Source organism: Triturus cristatus, chromosome 5_1 (genome assembly GCF_964204655.1).
Source record: "Triturus cristatus chromosome 5_1, aTriCri1.1, whole genome shotgun sequence".
Classification (NCBI taxonomy): domain Eukaryota; kingdom Metazoa; phylum Chordata; class Amphibia; order Caudata; family Salamandridae; genus Triturus; species Triturus cristatus.
Window position 1 is genome coordinate 782240802 of NC_140587.1, and position 22122 is coordinate 782262923.

The window sequence follows — 22122 nt, forward strand, 5'->3', positions numbered from 1 at the left end:
TTTTGATGCTTCCATACAGAACATCATATGCGATCTGTTCACTTGCAACAGTCAGCGTTGGCTTATACTTGTATCCGACTACCCTTAGCGGCAATTGCTGCATATTTACAAAATAGACAGCATTTGTCGTTATTTAGAGTACCTGTGATCAAAGCTTTCATGGAAGGACTAAAAAGAGTCATACCAACAAAACTTCCACCAGCTACAGTGTGGATTCTTAATATAGTCCTTACAAGATTGATGGGCCCACAATTTGAGCCCATGCACAAATGCGAACTACAGTTCCTCTTGTGGAAAACAGCTTTCCTCATTGCAATCACATCATTAAGGAGAGTGAGTGAATTACAGGCATTAACCATACAAGAACCATTTGTCCAACTACACAAAGACAAAGTTGTTCTTCATACTAATCCTAAATTTTTACCTAAGGTCGTATCTGCATTTCACATAAATCAGTTGATAGAATTACCTGTATTCTTTCCTCAACCTGATTCAGTTGTAGAAAGAGCTCTACACACCTTAGAGCACTCTTGTACTACACTGAAAGGACAAAATCTTTTCATAAAACGAAACAACTCTTTGTTGCTTTTGCGCCACCACACAATGGCAATCCTATCTCCAAATCAGGTATTGCAAGGTGGATTGTTAAGTGCATTCCTAAAGGGAGATGCTTCCAAGTTTTTAAGGGTGAGGTCATCTCAAAATCCATGCCTCTCGAATGTGGAGTCCTTCAGGGATTGTCATTGAGTCCTTCCCTTTTTAATGTCTATATGACTCCGCTTGCGGAGATTGTTGCCCCGTTTGGAGTTCACATAGTGACCTATGCTGATGATACCCAGCTGGTCGTAGCACGGAACCACTCTGATAATGCCGCCCTACCTATGTTTTTGTTTAGAAGAGGTAGTCAAGTGGATGAATCACTCTTATTTAAAACTCAACGGTGACCAGACCGAGTTGATGCTCCTTGGTAACCATTCTCTCTTTAAAGTGGACATTATGTAGCCAGCCTGTATGGGACCTGCCCCTGTCCCTAAGACCCAGATAAAGAGTCTGGGTATTTGGCTTGATCAAGATCTCAGCTTCACGATCCAGGCCCGGAAGGTTGCGGCTTCCTGTTATGGCATCCTAAGGATGCTTCGCAAAGTGCTTAAACTTCTCCCCTTTCAGGCAAGAAAGCTTATGGTACAGGCCCTCATTCTTTCCCTCCTGGACTACGGGACTGCCCTTTACCTTGGTGCTCCGGGCTCTACTTTCGCAAAACTCCAACCGGTACAAAACTGCACAGCAATGATTCTCGTGGGGACTTCGAACCGACAATACGCAAAACCCGCCTTGAAGTCCCTCCACTGGCTCCCTGTCTGTGAGAGAGTTAACTTTAAGGCTATGTGCATCGCCCACAAGATGTTAGCAGGGAACGGACCAGCGATTAACCATTCCATGGTTCAGCCCTACCTGGCGAACAGACGGCTGCGCTCTGATTTGCACCTGGCTGTCATTCCCAGGATTAAGAAAGCTAGAAGTGGCGGTCGTCTATTTTCTTATTATGCCACAAGGCTGTGGAACTCACTCCCTCTTCGCTTACTGAGGGAACCCAACCACCTGGTCTTTTGAAAACTGTTAAAAACTTGGCTCTTCCCCTAAGTGTTGCTAGGATGCCCTCTTGATTGACTGCCACAGCGCTGGGATGCCCCTGGGTAGCTACGCGCTTAACAAATGTAGTTTCATTTCATTCAAACATTCTATGAGAAAGCAAAGAGAACTCCGACTGTACCTCCTAGGGCACATTCCACTCATAAACTAGGGGACACCATGGCTTTTTTAGGAAACATTCCTATTGTTGAGATTTGCAAGGCTGCAACATGGTCTACACCCCACACATTCACTAAACATTATTGTGTATATGTGTCAGCAAGACAACAAGCGAATGTGGGTCAAGCAGTACTTAAATCACTATTTCAGACCACTCCAACAGCTACAGGTTAGCCACCGCTTTGGGAGGATACTGCTATTTAATCTATGCACAGCATGTGATCTACAGCTCGCATGCCTCAAATGGATAATGTTACCCAGTACGCATCTGTTCTTGGCGTGTAAAGCTGTAGAGTCACATGCGCCCACCCACCTCCCTGGATACCTGTAGCTGATGCAGTTCTCTATTTAATTTACATACATACGCATGGACATCTCTACTCTGTATTACTACTCCATTCTCACCCTCTGCGGCAAACAATCTAATAATGGAGTCGATGCACATGTGCACTATCATCGAAAGGAGGAGTCACCTACCTCGTGACTGGAAAGACTTCTTCGAAGATAAACAAGTGCAAACATCCGGACCCAACACTAGATGGCGAGCTATGCACAGCATGTGACTCTACAGCTCTACATGCCAAAAACAGATGCTTACCGGGTAAGTAACATTATCCTTACTGTAGTGCCATGAATGCATGATTGTGTTGATTGGTTTATCAGCAGTATTCAAAGTTGTAAGAATTTCCCCTTGAACAGAAAGCAAATGTAGTGTGGCATAAAGTGGCGTATAATGTTTTCTGGGGCTCACATTTTGATTATATGGTTGACCACATTTTGCAGGTGTATCAGTTACTAGATTTATTTATTTTGTAAGAAAATTCTTGCTGCTTTTCCCAGTGTACCTTTTAAATTCCAGAGTGAGCTCCAAAAATCTTATTAGAGGGGCTAGTAGTGGCCAAGTAGAATTTTTTTAAGCTCACATTGTCAAGACGGTAGTAGAGCTCACTTTAATCTGAAGCAGTGATATGCTGACTACAGAGCATTTTCGAGTGAGCTTGGTCTGACCTTGCAAAGAGACACAAGCTTAAATGAGCTAATGCATGCATCTGGAGGGATACAGAAATGCTGTTTGCCAGTTGGCATTTATTTTACGCTTTTTAGATTCTATATCTTTCTACAGAACCTGAATGTTCCTGGATGGCTGCTCTAAACTTGACTTTGCTCTTGGCTAAAAAGTAAAGGCTTTTCAGTTGAAACATACACGTCCTCCTCTTAGCCTTTTGACCAAAGGGCCCAACTTGTTTTTTTTGTGGCAAATCTTTTCCTCTTCATTCGTTCAGGATAGATTTTAAACCAGGCAAAACTTTTATCTGAATTTGTTTCTCCCTCTTCAGAGGCTAGTGCAGTTTTGAACTAGACGGCTTGGGTCTGCCATGAAGGCTTGTGGTATCTCTACCAGACCTACAAACACAAACTATTCAAAATTCATTATTAGGGTCGAAGATCACAATGACATTGATGGGATTGGTAGTTAAAGTTTAAAGATGTCTGTTATGTCAGTTTGGGATGGCACTGACTATTTGGGCAATGAGACAAATGACGTACTCAGAGGGAGTAATTATTGCTTAAATTGTGGTGTAGCAACCCTTCCAGAAAACTATATAATTGTGGATGCTGCTTAAATGTGTTTTATGTTTTTTACCCTTAATTTCCATCTTTGAATCAGTTGACAACGGGAGGTAGAAATGCTGCTGTTAATGACAGAGTTGAACTCTAGGATCTGGTTTGTGTTCTGTGAGATGGAGGGCTGGAGTTACCACTCTTCTGCTCTTGCTTTTCCCTGAAAGGCTGCAAATGGGTTGTAATGTACCACCCATGGCACAATGGCCCAATTCTACTAGCAGCCTCATGTAGTGTAGAGCTTGACTGAATATTTTTGCCACGACTGATTTATATTTTTAGTCCCGCAGTGGTGCAATAGGAGCCAATATTAAAGCCTTAGACAGGCACCCGAGGCTAGTGAAGCTCTGAGGACTCCTATTTATTATTCAAAGTGTGCAGGGGAATAGGTATGCAAGTATTTTTTGTTTTTATTTTGCCACTGCAAGTACATGTTTCTGCTGCCTGAACTAATGAAATGGGATGCGAATAAGCAGACAGTAAATGATTTATCTTTTTGGGGTGCCCTGTCTGGCCACACCTGAAAGCAGTGGGACTGAATATTCTTTTTAAGTCTGATATACATCTCCATACCAGAATTAGAATAGCCATTTGAAATGGATTCAAAACTGTATTGTATGTTAAACCAAGTAAACACAAATGCATACCGTTTGCCTTCCTTTTTTGCCGCCCTTCTGTTTCTGTGCCCTGGTTTTGAAATCCAGAGAGCATTAAAGCCAACCCAATTTTCTTTGCCAATGCATGTTATTAAATAAAACTTAAATATTGAATGCAGCAACAATCATGGGGTTTGTGTTGGTTGGAATATCTATAGATACTTGTATCGCCATTTAGCTCTTCTATTCTAATTTTTGGATCCTGTTTGTTCATAGAATGTAATTCTAAGACGAGCAATATTAGAGAGAAAAAGATACTGTGGGTGAAAAAGCAGATTGTTAATACATTTTTTTTGTTTCTAGCTGTAGCACCGGTTGTGCCTGATCTAAGCAGCGATGTTGACACCAGTAACTTTGATGACTTGGAGGAGGACAAAGGAGAAGAAGAAACATTTCCTATCCCAAAAGCTTTTGTTGGCAACCAGCTACCTTTTGTAGGATTCACGTACTATAGCAATCGCCAGTAAGTATGCATAATTAATTTTTCTGTTGGACACGTCTATCTGGAGATTCCTTACTTATAAATCTCTTCCAGGCACAGATTAGATCTGCAAGCTTTTGCAGTAGGTCCAAGTGCCACCAAGTGGTGTCACATGATTTTGGATCAGATTTATGTCCCTCCTCTGGATGTGGCATGATGTTAGGCACCACCTTATGTATAGATGTCTGCTCCTTATTTTCACACTATGAAGTGGATAGTGCAAAGTGTCTCGGTTTATGCAAGTTGTAGTTGCCTCAATCTGTCATCGATCTTGGATTTTCACAATGTTTGCCTTTGGGGGCAAGGCCTCAGGTACAACACTGGTTCCTGTAAGAATTCTGGCCTCTTGCAATCCAGTGTGATGATAGCGAGGAAAACCAAGCACTTCACATATCACACCTGGAATTTGCAGGATTGTTCCCACTTCAGCTCTCCATCAGGTGAGCCATTTAAGAGGAAGGTTCATAAGGAAAAATCTCACCACTGTAAACATAAAAGCAACACAATGGGTTCCTTCTTATCCCTAGAATCGTTGTCATTCCAGCAACAGGTCTGAAAGTTATTCTCTGTCTCTAGTTTCAATGTTTTACTTTGCGTCGATGCCTGTACTTGACAAACTGCACCCTGAGATTCTAGTACATTCGGCTGACCCACAACAGTGGCTGTCTTTACGTAAGCTATACATCTAAACTTAAGTCCACCCTACCTTCACCTTGTTTACCTACTGCTCCAAAGGGCTTTCAGAAACTTAGATATTTCCTCCATAAGCAGCTCTGGCTTCAGAGTTTGTTAACCCTGTCCTAAGCAGCCTTAAGGTCTCTTAAGCGCAGTGGGTGACTTTGATTGCTTTGGAGAAGGCCTCTGGATTCTTTGCACCACCACGCTTAGGGTTGCTGGCCCTAATCTTGGGACCTTAGTTTGCTTGTGTGACCACATTTTGCAGCTAGCTGCTGTGCTATATTTTATGATTATTGAGTCCTCCAGATTGGGGCATGAAAATGCCTTCCTGGTTCAGGAAATCACTCTTCACGTTTTCACCATTTTCTCTGTCGTTAGCCAACTATGCCAAGATTGGTTCGATGGAAGTGTTCGTCCTGCTAAAAAAAGAGCTGATTTCCAAGACGAAGAAGGGGCAGCGGTGTTATTTCTGCTACTTTTTTGTCGCCTTGTAGTACTGGTGCCTCTAGCCTCTTCTGGATCTTCCAGTGCTGAATTCCCTCCCTTCTGCTGGCCAGAGTCCGAGACTAGCTGGTGTTCCATGGCTTTCCATGTTCACGGGGCTGAAGTCCCAAAGGAAGATTCTGAATTTTGTGGTGGGCTCCACTCAATACCAATTTGTGGTGTTTCCTTTTGGCCTGACTTCTTTATGAATGTCATGCCAGTGATAATGGCTTATCTCTGCTGGTGGGGAATGTGTATATGTATTCATCTACTATTAGCTTTTGAAGGTGGACCTGCCACAACAGGTGTCAGACCACCTCAGGAACACAGTTTCACTTCTGTTCAGCATTGAGTTTTCTTTCACTATCTTCAGATCTCACCTCTTTCCAATGCAACGTCTGCCTTTCATGGATGACGTTATGGATTCCATTTCCCTTGGTTAAAGTTTTTTAACATTCAGATTATGAAGCATATAATCTTGAATGGATTTACGACTGCTGGACCTGCAATCTGCTTGTTCTGCAGGTGTGGTGGTACAATCAAGCGCTTCAGTGGTGTCTCTGGTTCTAGTGGGGTCAACACTGGGAGCAGTTGTACTATAAATGATGTCCAGTAGTCCAGGTGTACATTAAGTAAGTTGGTTTATTAAATAGTTAAGATCAAGAGCCTCACCAAGAGCAGCCTTCCTGCTGCTCAGCCCGTACTCCAACTGACTCAGACATCCAACATTCCATGCATCTCCATGCACCAACACTCCACTCCACACTCACACTGGCTGAGCAGCAAGTATAACACATCTCCGTTCTTTACAGGGAACAAGAACACAATTAAATTGTCAAGTAAATAATTTTCATTTGTGGTTGATAAATGCATGGAAATAACAGGTGGACCAATTGCAAACATCTGATGATGACCAGATGACATGCACGTCAACATCAAATGTAATAATAAAGTAAAATGTAATAATTGACATTCATGTCGACATTTAATATGTAATGATGGTAAATGGCCCCCCACACATACGCCAGAAGCAAATGCAACATTAGTCGACATAAGCATAAAGATAAAACAGTTCTCAATAAGCCTGTAAAGTAGCAGGTGCAGTGCAATTAATCATACAGAACAATAAAAATACTACCATGCATTACACAATGTCTTGATATTTCACCAGTGAGCGAAATCTCACTTAAACTGAACAGCTCAAACTGACCCAGTCTTATCAGCCTGCCCACGCAGAAAACATTAATCAGCACAACCGTACGCGAAATTGCCCATCCATTCCGCTCCATTCTCCTCTAACCCGAATGCCAAGTAGTGCTGAGACGCTCCCCTCTTCAGCACAATGTCAGAGGAGAGACGACAACCAGATCTAGGATCCACTGCATGCAGAGGGAACTGGAAGCACCTCATTGAACTCCAGCGTGGCTTGAAAGCTTCCTGTATGCTCACACACTCGAAAGGCTCCTCTTGCGTCGCTACAGCCAGCGCACAATGGTAGTGTGCTCACACACCTGCTCGGCAGGACTCCCTTTTTAGGTCTTGCCTGGCATTAGCAGCGCGCATGCGCGCTGCTCTTGCCATTTGAGGGCTTCTTGGAATCAATATGGATTCTGAAGCTTTCAGAAGTGGACTTGAAGCCCCACCCATCTTTTCCATTCGCCGGCGTCATCCTCCATGCTAAACGCTGGCTCACTATTGAAAAGGAGGCTTCTTAGTCCCTCCTTGTTACCGCCCTGTCCACTTTTGGCCCGACCACCGGGATTGGATCTCTCACTTGCGGCGTTACACAGTCTCCTTCATTAGCTAGGACGCACTATATTTTTCACACAGCGTCGCTTGTGATCGCGGTCACGCTTGTTTAGTGAATTGTTTCAGTTTTCACAAATAGACTTTTAATGATTTCATTAAATCGTATTTAAACAACTCTGATTCTATACAGCGCTTTCTATGCCAGGTTTACCATTTCAAAGCGCTGCATATAACGAATGTTCATATTAGTTGTTTTTTCTGTTCTATTTTTTATCACATTTTATGGTTAATGGCTGCGTCTGTTCCACGTGAAAAATGCAACATTTTATTTCCTCGAGTAATGTTATAAATTCGTGTATTTTTCTTCTCTGTCCCAAAATTGTCACTTGCAAATAGTCATCCGATTCCTCGCACAAACTCGCTACCCGCAGATATTAGCGTTTGCATTGCTGACTTTAAGCACATTTTCTAAAGAATGTTATTTACAAAAACATTAAACACACCCAGATTATTTCGGCTGCAGTAAAATGTGAAACAGCAATCGCTTCATTTAAGAACAGTCAAGGAAATCTCCCGCCTTCACTCCGGGTAAGTCCCCGAGATGAAAACAGTTTTTTTTTTGTAGTTTTATATTGCACGATTGAACTAGACGGTATTAGACCGCTTTATATGAGCACCAGTTCCATTACACAAGGAAACATCATTATTTTTTTAAGGGACGGAGACTTTAAGCGATTTGCCCAGAATCTCAGGAAGTTGAACTGACGCTGAGACTCGATTCTGGTTCCCCAGTCCCAAACTCGAAGCTCTGGCCGTAGATCCACCTAGTCTCCCCATGACTTATACTTTGGGTATTTTTATCTAACGGAGGCTGTAGTGGTGGTTCATGTTACCGAAGTCTGGGCTGGGTATGGACGTCTCGAAGCACCTGCAAGGTGTAAATCCGAGGCAGGGTAAACATTTCACATCTGAACATATGACGGACCCGCAGGGCTGAGTTTGGTGCATTTCTCGGCTAGAAAAGAAGAAATCTGCAGGAAACCAGAATCGATAAATCAGGTAGTGACCCTACGCTTATAAACATGTCTTTTTTTAAAACCTGAAATGTGAGCTACAGATCTCCGCCCAGTGCAGAGTGAACAGAAAGGGGGTTTGATTTGGTCATAAAATGCCCAACACAGTCATGCACAAAAAACGAATCTCACGGTTAACTAACATGCCAGTAAACCCGACATTTACACTTTTAACCCCTTCCATCGGAGTTGCGGTCACTTCAACAGCAAACCAAACACAAGTTCTAACAGACCTTTATTTTGAACTGCCAACATTTACAAACTACTCTGTTTGAAATGCTTCATAAAAAAGACATTTCCCTTTGCAGCGCATAGTGCTAGCTAACCCGCATCTAAGCGCCCCCTTATGATTGGCACATATGAATCAAGAAACAGGATCAGGATGATTACTTGCTTGGATAGTCCTCTCCATCAAATTGTACTATGCCTCGGCAAGAATTAGCCTTCTGAGGCATATTTCATCAGGGCAAAGGCTGCTTCCTCATTGTTCTACCCAAGGTATTACATTGTGGGATTCTGCCAGGCAGCAACTCAAGCTTTGATCCATACCTTTACTAAGCATAGTGCCATCACTCCCATGTTTGCATGCCATTTTGCTTGGCGATTAAAAATGAAGGAGATTAAAAAGATGGTTAACCTGCGTGTAAGTGGAGTATTCAGCAGAATGATGCTTACCAAATGTAAGCACCTCATTTTTTAATGTGCCTAATTTGCTAAAATAAACATCTGCTTACAGTTAGTACATTTTTTTTTCATTTTTTTTTTTTTACTGCCAATTAAATAGATTTTATTCGTCAGGACTCAACGTTTGTTACAGTACAGATAAGTAAAGTGCAATGCTGTTATCTCCTCACACCCCAGATTCAAGTACTCTGTATGCCCAGTAGTTGCACAGCAGCTTCAATGTGAAATCTGATTTGCTTTTTAAACAGCTACTGTTACAAATTTTTGTCCTTGGATCACCTTTGACGACAAAACTCTGCGGAACAAATTCATCTTTTAATCAAATTTTTCGGTAGTGGGTCCGGATGAGCCACCGCTGCCAGCTGAAGCGCCACCTGCGCCTGGGAACCTTCCTGGCATGCCACCGGGCATCCCACCAGTACATTTTTAATGTGCCTAATTTGCAAAAAAGCATCTGCTTACTGTTAATATATATTTTTTGTCTTTTTGCTTTTAAATTCCATGTATTCCAACATATTTATGGTCTTGTCTCTGTATCTGTCATTATTTCCTCGTTGGTATCCACTCGATCTTCTTTCCCTCTGGCTTCTTTATCCCTTTCCTCACATCCGTCCTCTAGAAAAGAACACTTTAAAGCAGGTGAGGTGAGTTCTATTCACAAATTCATAACATTTCCAGTGGGAAAATGAAGCAATAGGTACACTTTTTTAAAATGTCAATTTTTTGATGGGCACTTCTTATTGCAGATTTCTCTTCATGAATGTCCTGCAGACAGCAATAGTTCTTCAGCACCGTCAGGTGTTGCTGCAAAACTGCAGTCGTAGCTTTGTCTTTTCCAGATGTGATCACATTAGGCTATATATGGCTTTACTGGCACTGTGGTTTTGCTTCCTGCTTTTCCACATCTTATCGATGCAGGTCTTGGGGCTCTTGTTGTAAGCAAATGTTTTTCTGGAATCTCACATCTTGTATCTCTGATAACCATGGTCTCTCAACCTCCGACTTGTTGTTCTATGCACACGAAGGTTCGTCAGGGAATGGGAGTCAAAACTATTTTTGCAAGGGTGTTCAAGAACACTCCAAAGTTGCCTCTAACTCCTTCTCCTGTAAAGTTCCCCTAAAAAGAACGATCCCCCAAGGGCTCTTTCTACGAGAAACATAAATACTGGAACATGAAGTTCTCTTTTTTCTTGAGGAAGTAGTCCTGCTCTGTAGACCATTTATAGAAGTGGTGGCACCTTTCCCAGTTCCTGTTTCTAGCTTGCCAAGGGAGCCAATTACAGTTCTGTAGATGAAGAGCTCCTGATAAGTATTGCTGACCCATCCCATGTCAACACCTCTTGGTAGGCTATGTTTGCTTCAATCTGGTCGTCTTGCAACCCCCTGGGCCACTTCCCAAGTGTGGACCTTTTTTTAATGGCATGTTTGTCTGTGGTATTTTTGTGACCCTGAACCTGATTCCACCTTATTGCATGCCTCCAAAGGCCATGGTCTAAGTAGTGATTCCGATAATCTGATGCCTTTTAAAACACCAGCCCTTAAGCCTTTGGCACCACCGAATATGCCGGCTCTGCATCTCAGCCGGTGTCGGCATAAATTTTACTTGCAAAGTCAGCAGTCATTACCCAACTGATGGAGGATAGGTCTGTGCTTGCTTTCAGCACCATCTTCTCCCAAAGCACCTCCGCAGAGTCTGGCAAGGTATCTAGATGGAGTTATTCTTTGCATTGTATTCCGATTTTCTTAATATGCCTGATAAGAGTTTGGGGCACATGGGCGAAGACTATTTGACAGCTGCCAACCTCCTCCCACCATATAAAATAGATGCTGTATTTCAGGAAGACCTACAAAATGCTAATGGCCTTGACACATCACCAAAAGGGAACATTCCTTGTGTCTCCCAGCCCCTTCAGAAGTTTGGCTTATTTACCCATGTGGTACGAAAAGGAGCACAAGCACTGGAATTTCCCTTTCTCACTGCTGAAACAAGGTCCGTAATCTGGACTGAAATCCTGCAGTCACCCACAGCAGCTTGCGAACCCCTGCAAATGCTACAGCTTGCGAACCCCTGCAAATGCTACAGGTCTCCTTTATTTTTTTGTTAAGGAAAAAAAAAAACTAAAGTACTGGACAGTTCACTGGAGTTAACAGCACATAATGCATACAATAACCCAAATACAGCAGTTAACATGCAGTCTACTGAGATAGCCGCAGTTTACCATATAACCCACTTCAGTTAAGGTAGTGAGATTCCAACAGGGGGGTTAGCCCATTACAGAACTGGACGTGGAGTTGAGGCTGGTGCGGCACAGTGTACCATAGTTCTAGTCATGCACAAGCATACATCGTCCACATTCCCACGCACATGATATAATGCATGCAGGAATGCAAAACTAACACAGTGCACCCACCAGTGTGCGCACCGGAGTTGTCCCTGCAGGCCTTTTAGCCAGCGCAAGAAGCCATCGTTCATTCTGCATAGTCAAGTAACACAGGACTGGCCCCTAAATATCCTTATAATGGGATTTGCTGGACATAAGATCCCAGTAATGTTTAAGTTGTTCATGGCAGTAGGCTATGTCCTTCAGCCAGTCAATAACTTGGGGGTGGTGGGCGGAGAGGTGCTGGGGAAGGCACATCCCCTCAGCCCCAGGGCTTAGCCACTCTGCGCTTAGCAAGAGTAAGTAGCGTAGCGCAGAGTCATTGGGTTCCAGCTCAAACATCCTTAACATACCCCAAAGCGCAACTAGTGTGGTCCTTTCAATGTGAGAGTCGATAATGAGATTAATGATGTCTAATACAGACAGTCAAAACTCTGCAATGCGTGGGCACTGCCACTTGCATAAAGTCTGCGTCCAGTGTCCTGCAGCGTGCACATTGTGTACTATCCGCAAAGCTTATTCTGTGTAGTATCACAGAGGTGCGATAGTCTGTGGAGAAATTTAACATGTATAAACCGTAGTCTATATTTGGGTGAAAGGTAGCTCATCTGTGGGAAAGGGGTAGAAATCTCTGCCACGCCAATCGAGCCCTAGGAGTACATATAGGAGCCTTGTCCTGCATTGTGCTATATAAGCATGTAATAAGCTTCCTGGGAGAGACAGACCCAGTGAGGGTTGTAGCGTGTTTAATGGGGCTGGGGTTCTAAAATGTCTAGTGGAATGCAGTGAGGGCGCTTCTAAAGTGACTACAGCGCAAACAGAAGGAGATGATGGATGGAGCGTGGAAACTTTACAGACACTCCCCTCAGTCACAGATCTGGGTTGAATCCATCATCGTTCCTTAGCTCACTTCAGTTCAGACCCAGCTATATGCAAATCAGTCTTGACCCTGTTTCTCCTGTGAACATTCCAGCCCGAACTGCCTAGCCAGGTCTTCCCTGGACCGGCAACAAGCATCCTGGGATCGGTTTCGGGGTAACACCCCTCATTAGCCAGGCTAGCTTGATTCCAGTGGCAAAGTGAGCAAGGGACCCACGTCTGGGCATACCCTGCCAACTTAGGGCGACAAAGCAAACACAAGATGATGGATGGAGTGCGGAAACTTTGCAGACACTCACCCCTATTCACAGATCTGGGTTGAATCCATCATCGTTCTTTAGCTCACTTCACCACCCCAGTTAAGTCCCAGCTATATGCCAATCAGTCTTGACCCTGTTGCTCATGGAAACAGTCCAGCCAGAGCTGCCAAGCCAGGTCTTTCCTGGACTGGAAACAAGCATCCTGGGACCGGTTGTCACCCCAAGTGACTACAGCATGACAAACCCGCATTTAGGGTACAGAGTTCCAAGTGAGGTCCATTTTGGGTACCTCAATTGGTAGAATATGCTTCTATCTGGAGTGAGCGGCAAATGTTGGGGTGTAGAAATGCCTATGGTTAATAGGTCTTACTTAGCTCAATGTCCCAGGCCCATAGAGTACACCTGGCCATGTCAATAACTGTTCTTTGGTGCATGACTGGGAGCAGAGAATGTTTTTCACCTGGCATGGAGCAGTATTGTTAACCTCAGCGGCAATGTAGGGTTGAAAGAGAGTGAGGTGATGCCAGAAGTGTGTGAACTGTGCTTGAGGGAAGTAGTAATACAGCTCCATGTCTGGCGCATAGATCCCCCTTCCTGACTAATCGCAATTTGAGCACTTCCCATACTATTCTTGGCTGCTTGCCAACACAGGCAAGGCTTACAATGCGAGACTGGACGCTGTGAAAGAAGTGTCTGGTGAGTTTGACTGGCACATTGACAAAGAAGTATAGAAACTTGGGAAGGATTACCATTTCGACTGGTGCAATCCTGCCGGCCACATATAAGGGCATTTTGGTCCATGCAGGCACTTGGTCTTTGAGCCACAAGAGAGCTCCGTTGTAGTTTTCCTGAATTATTTCATCAAGTTCCCTGCTTATCTATATACTGAGGTACTTAACAGCGGCATCAGATCATTTCAGTAAGACGTCAAGTGTGAATATGTTTATAATGTTGGTGAGGGGAAAGATGACCAATTTAGTCCAGTTGATGGTTATGCCAGTAAGGCAACTGAACTTGGGGAACTCCCCAAGTATCAGTGAGGTATTGTCCAACCTGGTTGTGTAGTTTAAACCTTTCTCTGAGTGGTGCTGGTTGCAAGGTGTTCCATAGCTATCACAAATATGAGAGGCAACAACAGGCAACCTTGCCTGGTGCCCTTAGCAATGGAAAATAGAGAGGTTACCACACAATTTACCCTCAGACAGGTGGTGGGTTGTGCATAAAGAAGCCTAATCCAATTACTAAACTGTGGGCTGATACCAATTTGCTTCAGCAGTTAAAAAAACAAACAAAAAAAAAAAAAAAGTACCCATTCAAGTGAATCGAATCGAACACCTTAGTTGTGTCAAGGAAAATAGCAGCGGCCTGCACCTTTGGAGTCTAAGGAATTTATCAGTGAAAATAAAGTGTGCAAGTTCCGGGTTGTAGAGCGCCCATAAAGCTAATTGATCGGGCTGAACAATGGCAGGTAATAGTGGGAGTAGCCTATTGGAGATTATTTTAGCCAAAATCTTTTTGTCCATGTTTATTATGGACAAAGGTCTGTATGAATTGCAGCTTTTGGGGGACTTATCAGGCTTCAATATAGTGAAGATCAGGACTTTCTGCAGGGACGGTGATAGTGTACCAGTCGCTCAGGCCTGTTCATACATAGCAAGTAAATGCAGTGCTAAGATATGAGAGTACTCTTAATAAAAGGAAGGTCAGACCGTCTGAGCCCGGCCCTTTGTCACTGGGAAGGCTTTGTATCACATGTTCTCCAGTATTGGGTATCTTTCATAGGTTCACATGCTTGAATCATTCCCCATCTTCGAACTGGGAGTCCCATGGTACCATAGTAAAGCAGTATGTATCAGTATCATAGGCTATAATGGCAATGAAAAGTCAGCTTAATAACCTATCAATGTCCTTTTTAAAAAAGGACCAAACTTGAACGACGACCAATCGGGTGACTGCACCCTTAGAACACTCCCACCGGAAGGCATCTTCCCTCAGAATTTCACCGCACGTCGAGTGTGTGTGTCTCCCTGAACTCTGCTCAGTTCTACAGGTTTGGTGTTTTACAAATTGATTTCTCTCTGTTTCAGTATGTCAGAACTAGTCAAGAACATGCTCTTTAGACCTTGTACCAGCTGTGGCAAGAAAAGGCTTAATTCAGAAGCTCCTCATAAAGAATGTATTTATTACCCTCATCCGTCACACAAGGTGAGAGACTGCATAATAACTTTTCTACCAAAACCCTCTAGGACCATGAGGAAATACTTTTTATGGTTGCAGAAACCTAAATCTAAAACTGCCCTTATTTCTGAGGAAGATAGTAGTGAGTGTTCTGTCTCCTCACAGACTTCCAAGAAGAGGGAAAGGTCTCAACATGAGTTCCATTACAGAAGCAAAAAAAACCTTTAAAAGACCCCTCGTGGATCTACATAGGGCTCCCCTCCTAAGGAAAAATGGCTTCTTCAGACTCTAAATTTGAACCTTCTACTCCGTCTACAGCCCTGCCATTGAAACCTAGGTCTTCCTCTAAACCTGTTTCAAAAAAGACTAAACTGTTTGGAAAAATGTTCTGGACGACATCAATGCCACCGAAATCATCGACAGCACCTAAGGTCAGAATATCTAGAAGTCTAGTGACACTTTCAACGTCTACAACCATTGCTATGCCACTGTGACATTTCATTGTGCAGGCCCTGCTTCAAGACTCCCAGCGGCGCCAGCCACATTCTTATCCCCGATGACCTAGAGCCGGAACGGGGCCTGTTGATGCAAATTCCAGCATCGACGGCACCCTTGGGTCCTCAACCTTATTTTGAGGGACTAGGAATGGAGGAAGATTGGGAGGGTTCACAGAACCCTTTATAAGACTAGCTTGAGCACAAAATGGACTGGTATAAGCAATTGGATGAGGCCAGTGGACTGCATGCCTCTCCAGATTCTGGCTTGCTTTCTCCCCACTACCGTGGCTACAGAAGAGGGAGCTTCATATGCTATGATGGTGAGAAGTTTTAAGAAAAACAAGGGTACCCCAGTACGTGAACCTGGGGTGAAATATGCGGTAAAAAAACAATGGTTCGGGTGTGGCCCAAAGGGCCAATAATAAAGTCATCCTAAGGAGAGCACTTATGATTAGAGAGTTGAAGATTAATTACTTTAAAGGAGCAAAAAAATTAATAATGTACATATAGACATAAGTCAGTTCATGTGAAACATTTATTTCCACATCAATAGAATTCAGGTGCTCACACAATAAGTGAAAGAGGTGTGACGTGCAGAGTGATGATGAAGTTTAAAATAACGGCATTGCATTGACCACAATAGTGTAAAACTCCTCAAGCAACTTTATAGAATAGGAAGAGTTTTTTTGTTGTTAAGGTTCAACAGCGTTTAGATCTCAGCTGTTCGAGATCATCATCAGGACATATAACGGGTGAGCAAGCTGAATTGATGCAATTATTCGTAGCGCAAGGAAGAGCAATTGAGGGCTTCAGAAAAAAGCTGAGGGTAGACGAGTTCACCCAGATTAATTCGCTGAAGGTACGAGCGTGAGAATATCACGTGAGTAAACTTGAAGGGCAGGGTCAGCTGTATAAGTTGCGCTTATTGATTTGCTGCCGATATGTTTAGTTAAAGTCACTCCCATTTCATATTTGGAAAGTCTTCGGAGAGGAGCTCAGCGCGTCATGCTGCTTGGGCTGTCCACGTTTAGTGGAACCTGCAGCAATTTGTGACATATTTGTGACAAATACAAATGGTTTCCAGCAAAATTTTAAAGTCGACCATCCAAAGAAATCTGTAATAGGAATGGTTTGCTTTATTTTCGTCTACGGCGTTTCAACCCCTATAGAAATGAGGGGTCTCTTCAGGACCCAACGATATAGGGTCATACATAATACAAGAAAAATAAGGTATAATCAAGGTGAGCCATAAAAGCAACAGCATTGCTGTATGGGAAAATTGAAGGCGGCTTGTACCTGAAAGGATGGATACCCTGTCATCGTGATTTGTGTGCACCTCAGGAGGTGAAAAAGTGAAACAAACGGTTACTCACATGGGACCCAGCTGGGCACTGCACAAGCGGTAAAGTAAAACTGAAACAAGGATGAGCCAAGTGTTAAATATAACTGATGTATACATACTAGGTACTGCTACAACATATAGGACATACCCCAGCGAGAGGAAGGGGAGAGATGACATGGAAGTTGAACTGTACTGCGTTGCAGCTGCTAATGCAATGGTTTCTACGCTCAGGATTGTGCGTGTCGTGAGACCTGTATGGAGGACATCAGCATATTATTAATGCGAGTGCATACATGGGATAATTGTCACGATGTATAATCATTAGGTTGCATGTAATTGTAAGGTATATTTACCAGGCTTATTACTGGAAGCAAACACATCCAGTAATAAGCCCCTCGAGTGTCCCGCTGGTAACTGCTCCCTGCTGGCTTTCTCTATGCGGTCGGAGCCGCTGACACCGCATTTCCACCTATCAGAGTGCCAAAATTGGGCGCGGGCTCCTGCAGCGCGGGTCCCGCTGGTAACTGCTCCCTGCTGGCTTTCTTTATGGCCGGAGCCGCTGACCCCGCATTTCCACCTATCAGAGTGCCAGGAGGCGCTTCGAAATTGGTCGTGGTTTCCCGCAGCGCGGGACGTGCATGGGTGTGCCCGGGCCGTGCCCGGGCAAAACCCGGGCCAAGGGCAGGCCCGTCTGCGCCCGTCAGCAGCTGGAGGAGGCCGGGCTGGGCCAGCCCCCTTTGCTCTGGTTAACAATTTAAGTAAATCCGGCTTCAGGACACCACTTGGCTCCAGGTCAGTGACTCATTATTTCTATACATTTATTCAGTATTGGTGGGCTCGCTTGACTCACTGGGCTGTACTTGAATTATTTCGGGCCTAGTTGTCATACGGCCTAATATAAAAGTTGGGGCCTCACTGGTTTACTTCTTTTAGATCATTAGCAGTGAACTCTCAGTAACGGTAGCAATTAAGTAATTGGAAAAATCTTTTAAAAATGGACAAGCGAACCTGTACTGATAAACAACTAGTTCCCGCCGAAATCAAAACCTAAAATCCAACCCACCTCCATCGATAGGATGTTGGAGAGAGCAATAGGAGTGGTGGCAACTGAAATTGTGCAGACTGAGAGACGACTATCACTCACTCCAAATTTGGACCTTCCATTGATATATCTGGAAACATCACAAGCTTCACAAGCCTCCGGCCCATTTATTTGCAACACTCCTAGGGCCCTGATTTCTACTGATGACGTGCTGATGATATCCTGAACCACATATGGAGGCGATTCCCCCCCGCTACAAGCGAAGAGGGCAAAACCTAAAGCTCCTTCGAAAACAGGGACAAAAAAAGAAGAAAGTAGTAGAAGAACCTACGGACGATAAAGATAGTAGGGAAGGGTGTTTGTCCAGTAGAACTGAAAGGGATAAGGTACAGCCTGCATGGGTTACAGATTTAGTGGTGGGTTTACAATTTCAAGTAAGGGCCATTGTAAAGGATGAACTTAATATGTTAATAGAAAGGATTGATAAGTTGACCACGCTGCTAGAGGGTAGGGTAGGAGTCACAAATGGAAGAGAAGGGATTGCTAGTGGTCAAGTAATACAGGCTACACACAATATTAGTAAGGCTGCCCCGATCTCATCCCAGAATAGCCCCCTACCCTGCACTGTTAATGTTCAAGCAAGGCAGTGTACTGCAACCCCTAGCAGGGCAAAATCAACATCCGTCCCCCCACAGAACAGTGGCCCACAGCAAGAAAATCGATAGCGAGAGAGGGTGGGTTCCACTATAAATGCTGAAACCCTCAAAGAAAATAATCCACCACCCTGCATTAATCTACCACTAGCCTCAACCCCCTACGTTATCTTGTCAGGCATCCCAGAGCTTGGGAGGTGGAAAAAGGAATCACACCAGGAACTAAAAAACAAATGTATGTTCTGGTTAGTTAACAACAAGCAATTCCACTACGAGAATGCTGGAGAAATTTTTAACAACCCGTCGAGTAGGCTGGGTGGGCTAGAGACCCAAGGTTTTACGGGGAGACTGTGCAGTTATTAATTTTAGAAACCCATCAGTCGCCCGAGCAATCCTAACAAGGGATGACTGGAGACAGGAGGGGTCTATAAGAGCCGTCCCGCTGGGTTATTTTTATCCCCCACGGGGTCTACAACATTGTGGAAATGGATGGGAGAGGAGGCCTTTAAACCAAAACTACCAAACAGATACTTTGGGATTCCAACCGCCGAGGAAACCACTCCCACAACTAATAGGTTCGGGGCCCTTGAAGGAGTGAATTGACTGCTATCCAAGGGGTGCGGGGTGAAGGAAAATAGAAACCAAGTAGGGGTGACCGCAGATCAGTGCATGATAGAAGAAGAGGGTGAGTCCAGTGGGAGGCAGAGAGTGACAGAGGCAATAAGTTAGAACCCGAAGGGCCTAAAACTAACAGCTAACCCAGCGTCTCCAATTGTAAGTCTCCCCAGAAGTTAGGTTTGTGCACAGGTGGATTTATAAACCCCCACCCCTGTTCCCAGAATGTATGACCAATGATAGTTGGCCGGCTCTATCGAGGCTGCAAGTTATTTCTTGGAACGTGGCCGGCCTTGCCCCCAAGATGGACTGGGGGAGCTTTATTGAACACGAAATTTGCATGTTCCAAGAACGCTGGGTAAGGGGGGTATCTCCTCAAACTAGGTTATGCCATATATACCATACAGGCGACATCAGGAGGGAAGGGGAAGCCTTCGGGGGGGGTTGTGCACTTGGGTGGGGACATACCTGGGTTGTACATCTACCTGCTAGAAACAGCCTCAAATGACATACTGTGTCATTTAGCCGTAGTCAAGAGTCGAAGACCCTTGACGAGCTAACGACGTTCCTTGCTACCATCCCTGACAACCACCTGTTGATGGTAGGGGGGGATTTCAACTGTCAGTATGAGCCCCTAGACAGTATGAATAGGGATACCCCGTGTGAAGACTATCTACATTGGGCTGTACCAGACACAACCTGTCCGTCAGTAAAAGCATGGACTCCCCTGTGGTACTCCAAATGAATTCTCTGGCATTAAAACATTCATTGAGGGCACGTAATGGTAGAACTAAGTCTGACACCCCTGGTAAGCATACTTTTAACAGAATAGGCCAAGGCTCCTTAATTGATTATATTCTGGTCCGTATAACTTCATGGCACAGGGTTGCTGATTTTAAGATTGTGCCGCGCCACGGTAGTGACCATAATGCGCTAGTTTTAGAACTACTCCTACTAACCCCTGAGAGTACTAATAATTTGGCTATACCGGCTGATGGCAGATTGACTATTACTAACTGTAGGAAGAGAGTCCGATGGGCGGACTTGAGTAAATCTCAAGAAAAGTTAGGCGCCCTGTATCAAACTGTTATCCCGTTCCTCATGGACTCTATTCAATCTGTCTCAGCTGATAATACCCAATTCGAATTACTGAAGGTTGCCTTGAACCATACCAAGCTAACAGCCATTATGGCCGACTTTTTCTTTCCAATAAAAAAAGTTAGTAATAATAGAATACCCCGTCATCCATGGTTTAATGGAAATTGCCGAAAGGCCAAAATAGCTTTGGTTTCTGCCATTAAGGCTAAAAATAGATCACTGATTAAAATCCGCAAAGCGGCCTATCGAACAAGCACTGTGGAGGCAAAAAAAGAGTGGGAAAGTGAAAAGTGGGAAACCCTCAGAAGCTCCCTGGGAACCCGTGACATGAAGACTTTTTGGAATGTGGTGAACACGGGTAGCCCTGAAGGAAAATTGGCAATAGAGCCAAACCTAGGAGCAAATGTGTGGAGGGATCACTTTGAGTCCCTCTACTCGAGAGCAAAGCCAGAGGCTAGTGTAATGAATGATATATATCACTCTCCGCAGGCAGACTGCTCTAACGTAATTAAGAATAGCCCTAGAGCGGTGGATGATAACCCTCACAGAGAACTGGTGCTCTAAGCCAAATCGCGCCTAGTAAGGCACCAGGGCTAGATAAGATCCCTGGGGACTTGTTCTGAAGTGAACCAACTATTTGGGCTCCGTATTTCTGGGTTTTATTTAATGCTGTTATGCAAAATATGGCAATTCCTATTAGTTGGGCCGGGCCAAAATAATCCCAGTTTTTAAAAAGGGTCCCCCGATGTTGCCCACAAATTATAGGCCCATATGCCTTATTGACATCAGCCAAAAAATCTTTACACGTGTATTGCTACACCGTCTGCAGAGTTGGATGGAGGAACACAAAGTCCTCAGTCCGTTCCAAGCAGGGTTCAGAGAAAAAATGTCCACTTTAGACCCGATCTTTAGGCTACAATTATTACACTGGAAGACCGTGTCTAGAGGGTGGCAGCCTCTATTTAATTTTTGTACACCTAAAATCTGCATTCGACCTGGTCCCAAGAGAAAAGTTGTGGGCAGTCCTACTAGACATGGGGGTTCCACCATATTTGTGTCAAGCAATAATATGGCTGCACAAAGGAAATTACGCACAAATAAGATTTGGCAAGCATGGGGAACTCATTACACCCATCCCTTAGTGCGCCAGGGCTACGTCCTCGCCCCAACCCTTTTTAGTCTTTTCATAAATGGGTTAGTTGACTTTTTAAATTCTGAGAAAAATGTAGACGCACCGAAGTTGACAGCACGAAATATCTCGGCCATGATGTTTGCAGATGATACCCTGTTATTAGTCAGTCAGTAAGTCAATCCACTTTATTCGATTATTTAAAATAATAAAAGTACAAGACACAAAAATACAATAAACACTATCATATTAACAATAAATACATATGAGCGATATTAAAAAAAGTAAAAACAACATCATAAATATAATTAATCAGAATTAAAACATGATATATCAAATTAGATAAAATTTCCTTAAGGTATAAAATAGACGATTTATACGTAGTTTATCATAGGGTATCTCCTTTTCCTAAGAAGTACGGCAGCGACAAGAAAACAGGCAATATTAAAAATATCCCAGGTGTTACTAAGCATTTGTAGGTAAAGCAATGCTGGTCTAACCTGTAAAAAACCTTTGCCCTTCAATAAAGGGACTAAAAACTTCCTGCGAATTTCATTATAATAACTACAAAACATCATGAAATGCAGTGTGTCCTGCGGTGAATGGTTATCACACTGGCACGGGGCTGCGTCCTCTAGTTTACACCACCCCGGCAAATTACCCAGCGAGAAGTGAATTAAATTAAAATGAAACCTAATCAGGAGCCATCGATGGAAATACTTGGTCACAATTCTCAGATAGGGTTCAATTAACAAGGAGGATTTTATCAAATAATGAGCCCTAACCTGAGGTGTCTGTAACTCCAGCTCCTC

The 22122-nt window shown here is 43.8% G+C and overlaps 1 protein-coding gene across 2 annotated transcripts in view; it reads left to right on the plus strand.

Annotated features, from left to right (window-relative positions):
* The window catches only part of ROCK1 (Rho associated coiled-coil containing protein kinase 1), a 1783501-nt gene that overhangs the window by 533418 nt on the left and 1227961 nt on the right, over positions 1-22122 (plus strand). For both annotated transcript variants that reach the window (XM_085605798.1, XM_085605799.1), the window contains exon 10: positions 4392-4551. In XM_085605798.1, the coding sequence (XP_085461924.1) occupies positions 4392-4551 (160 nt within the window). The remainder of the gene's footprint in view (positions 1-4391; positions 4552-22122) is intronic.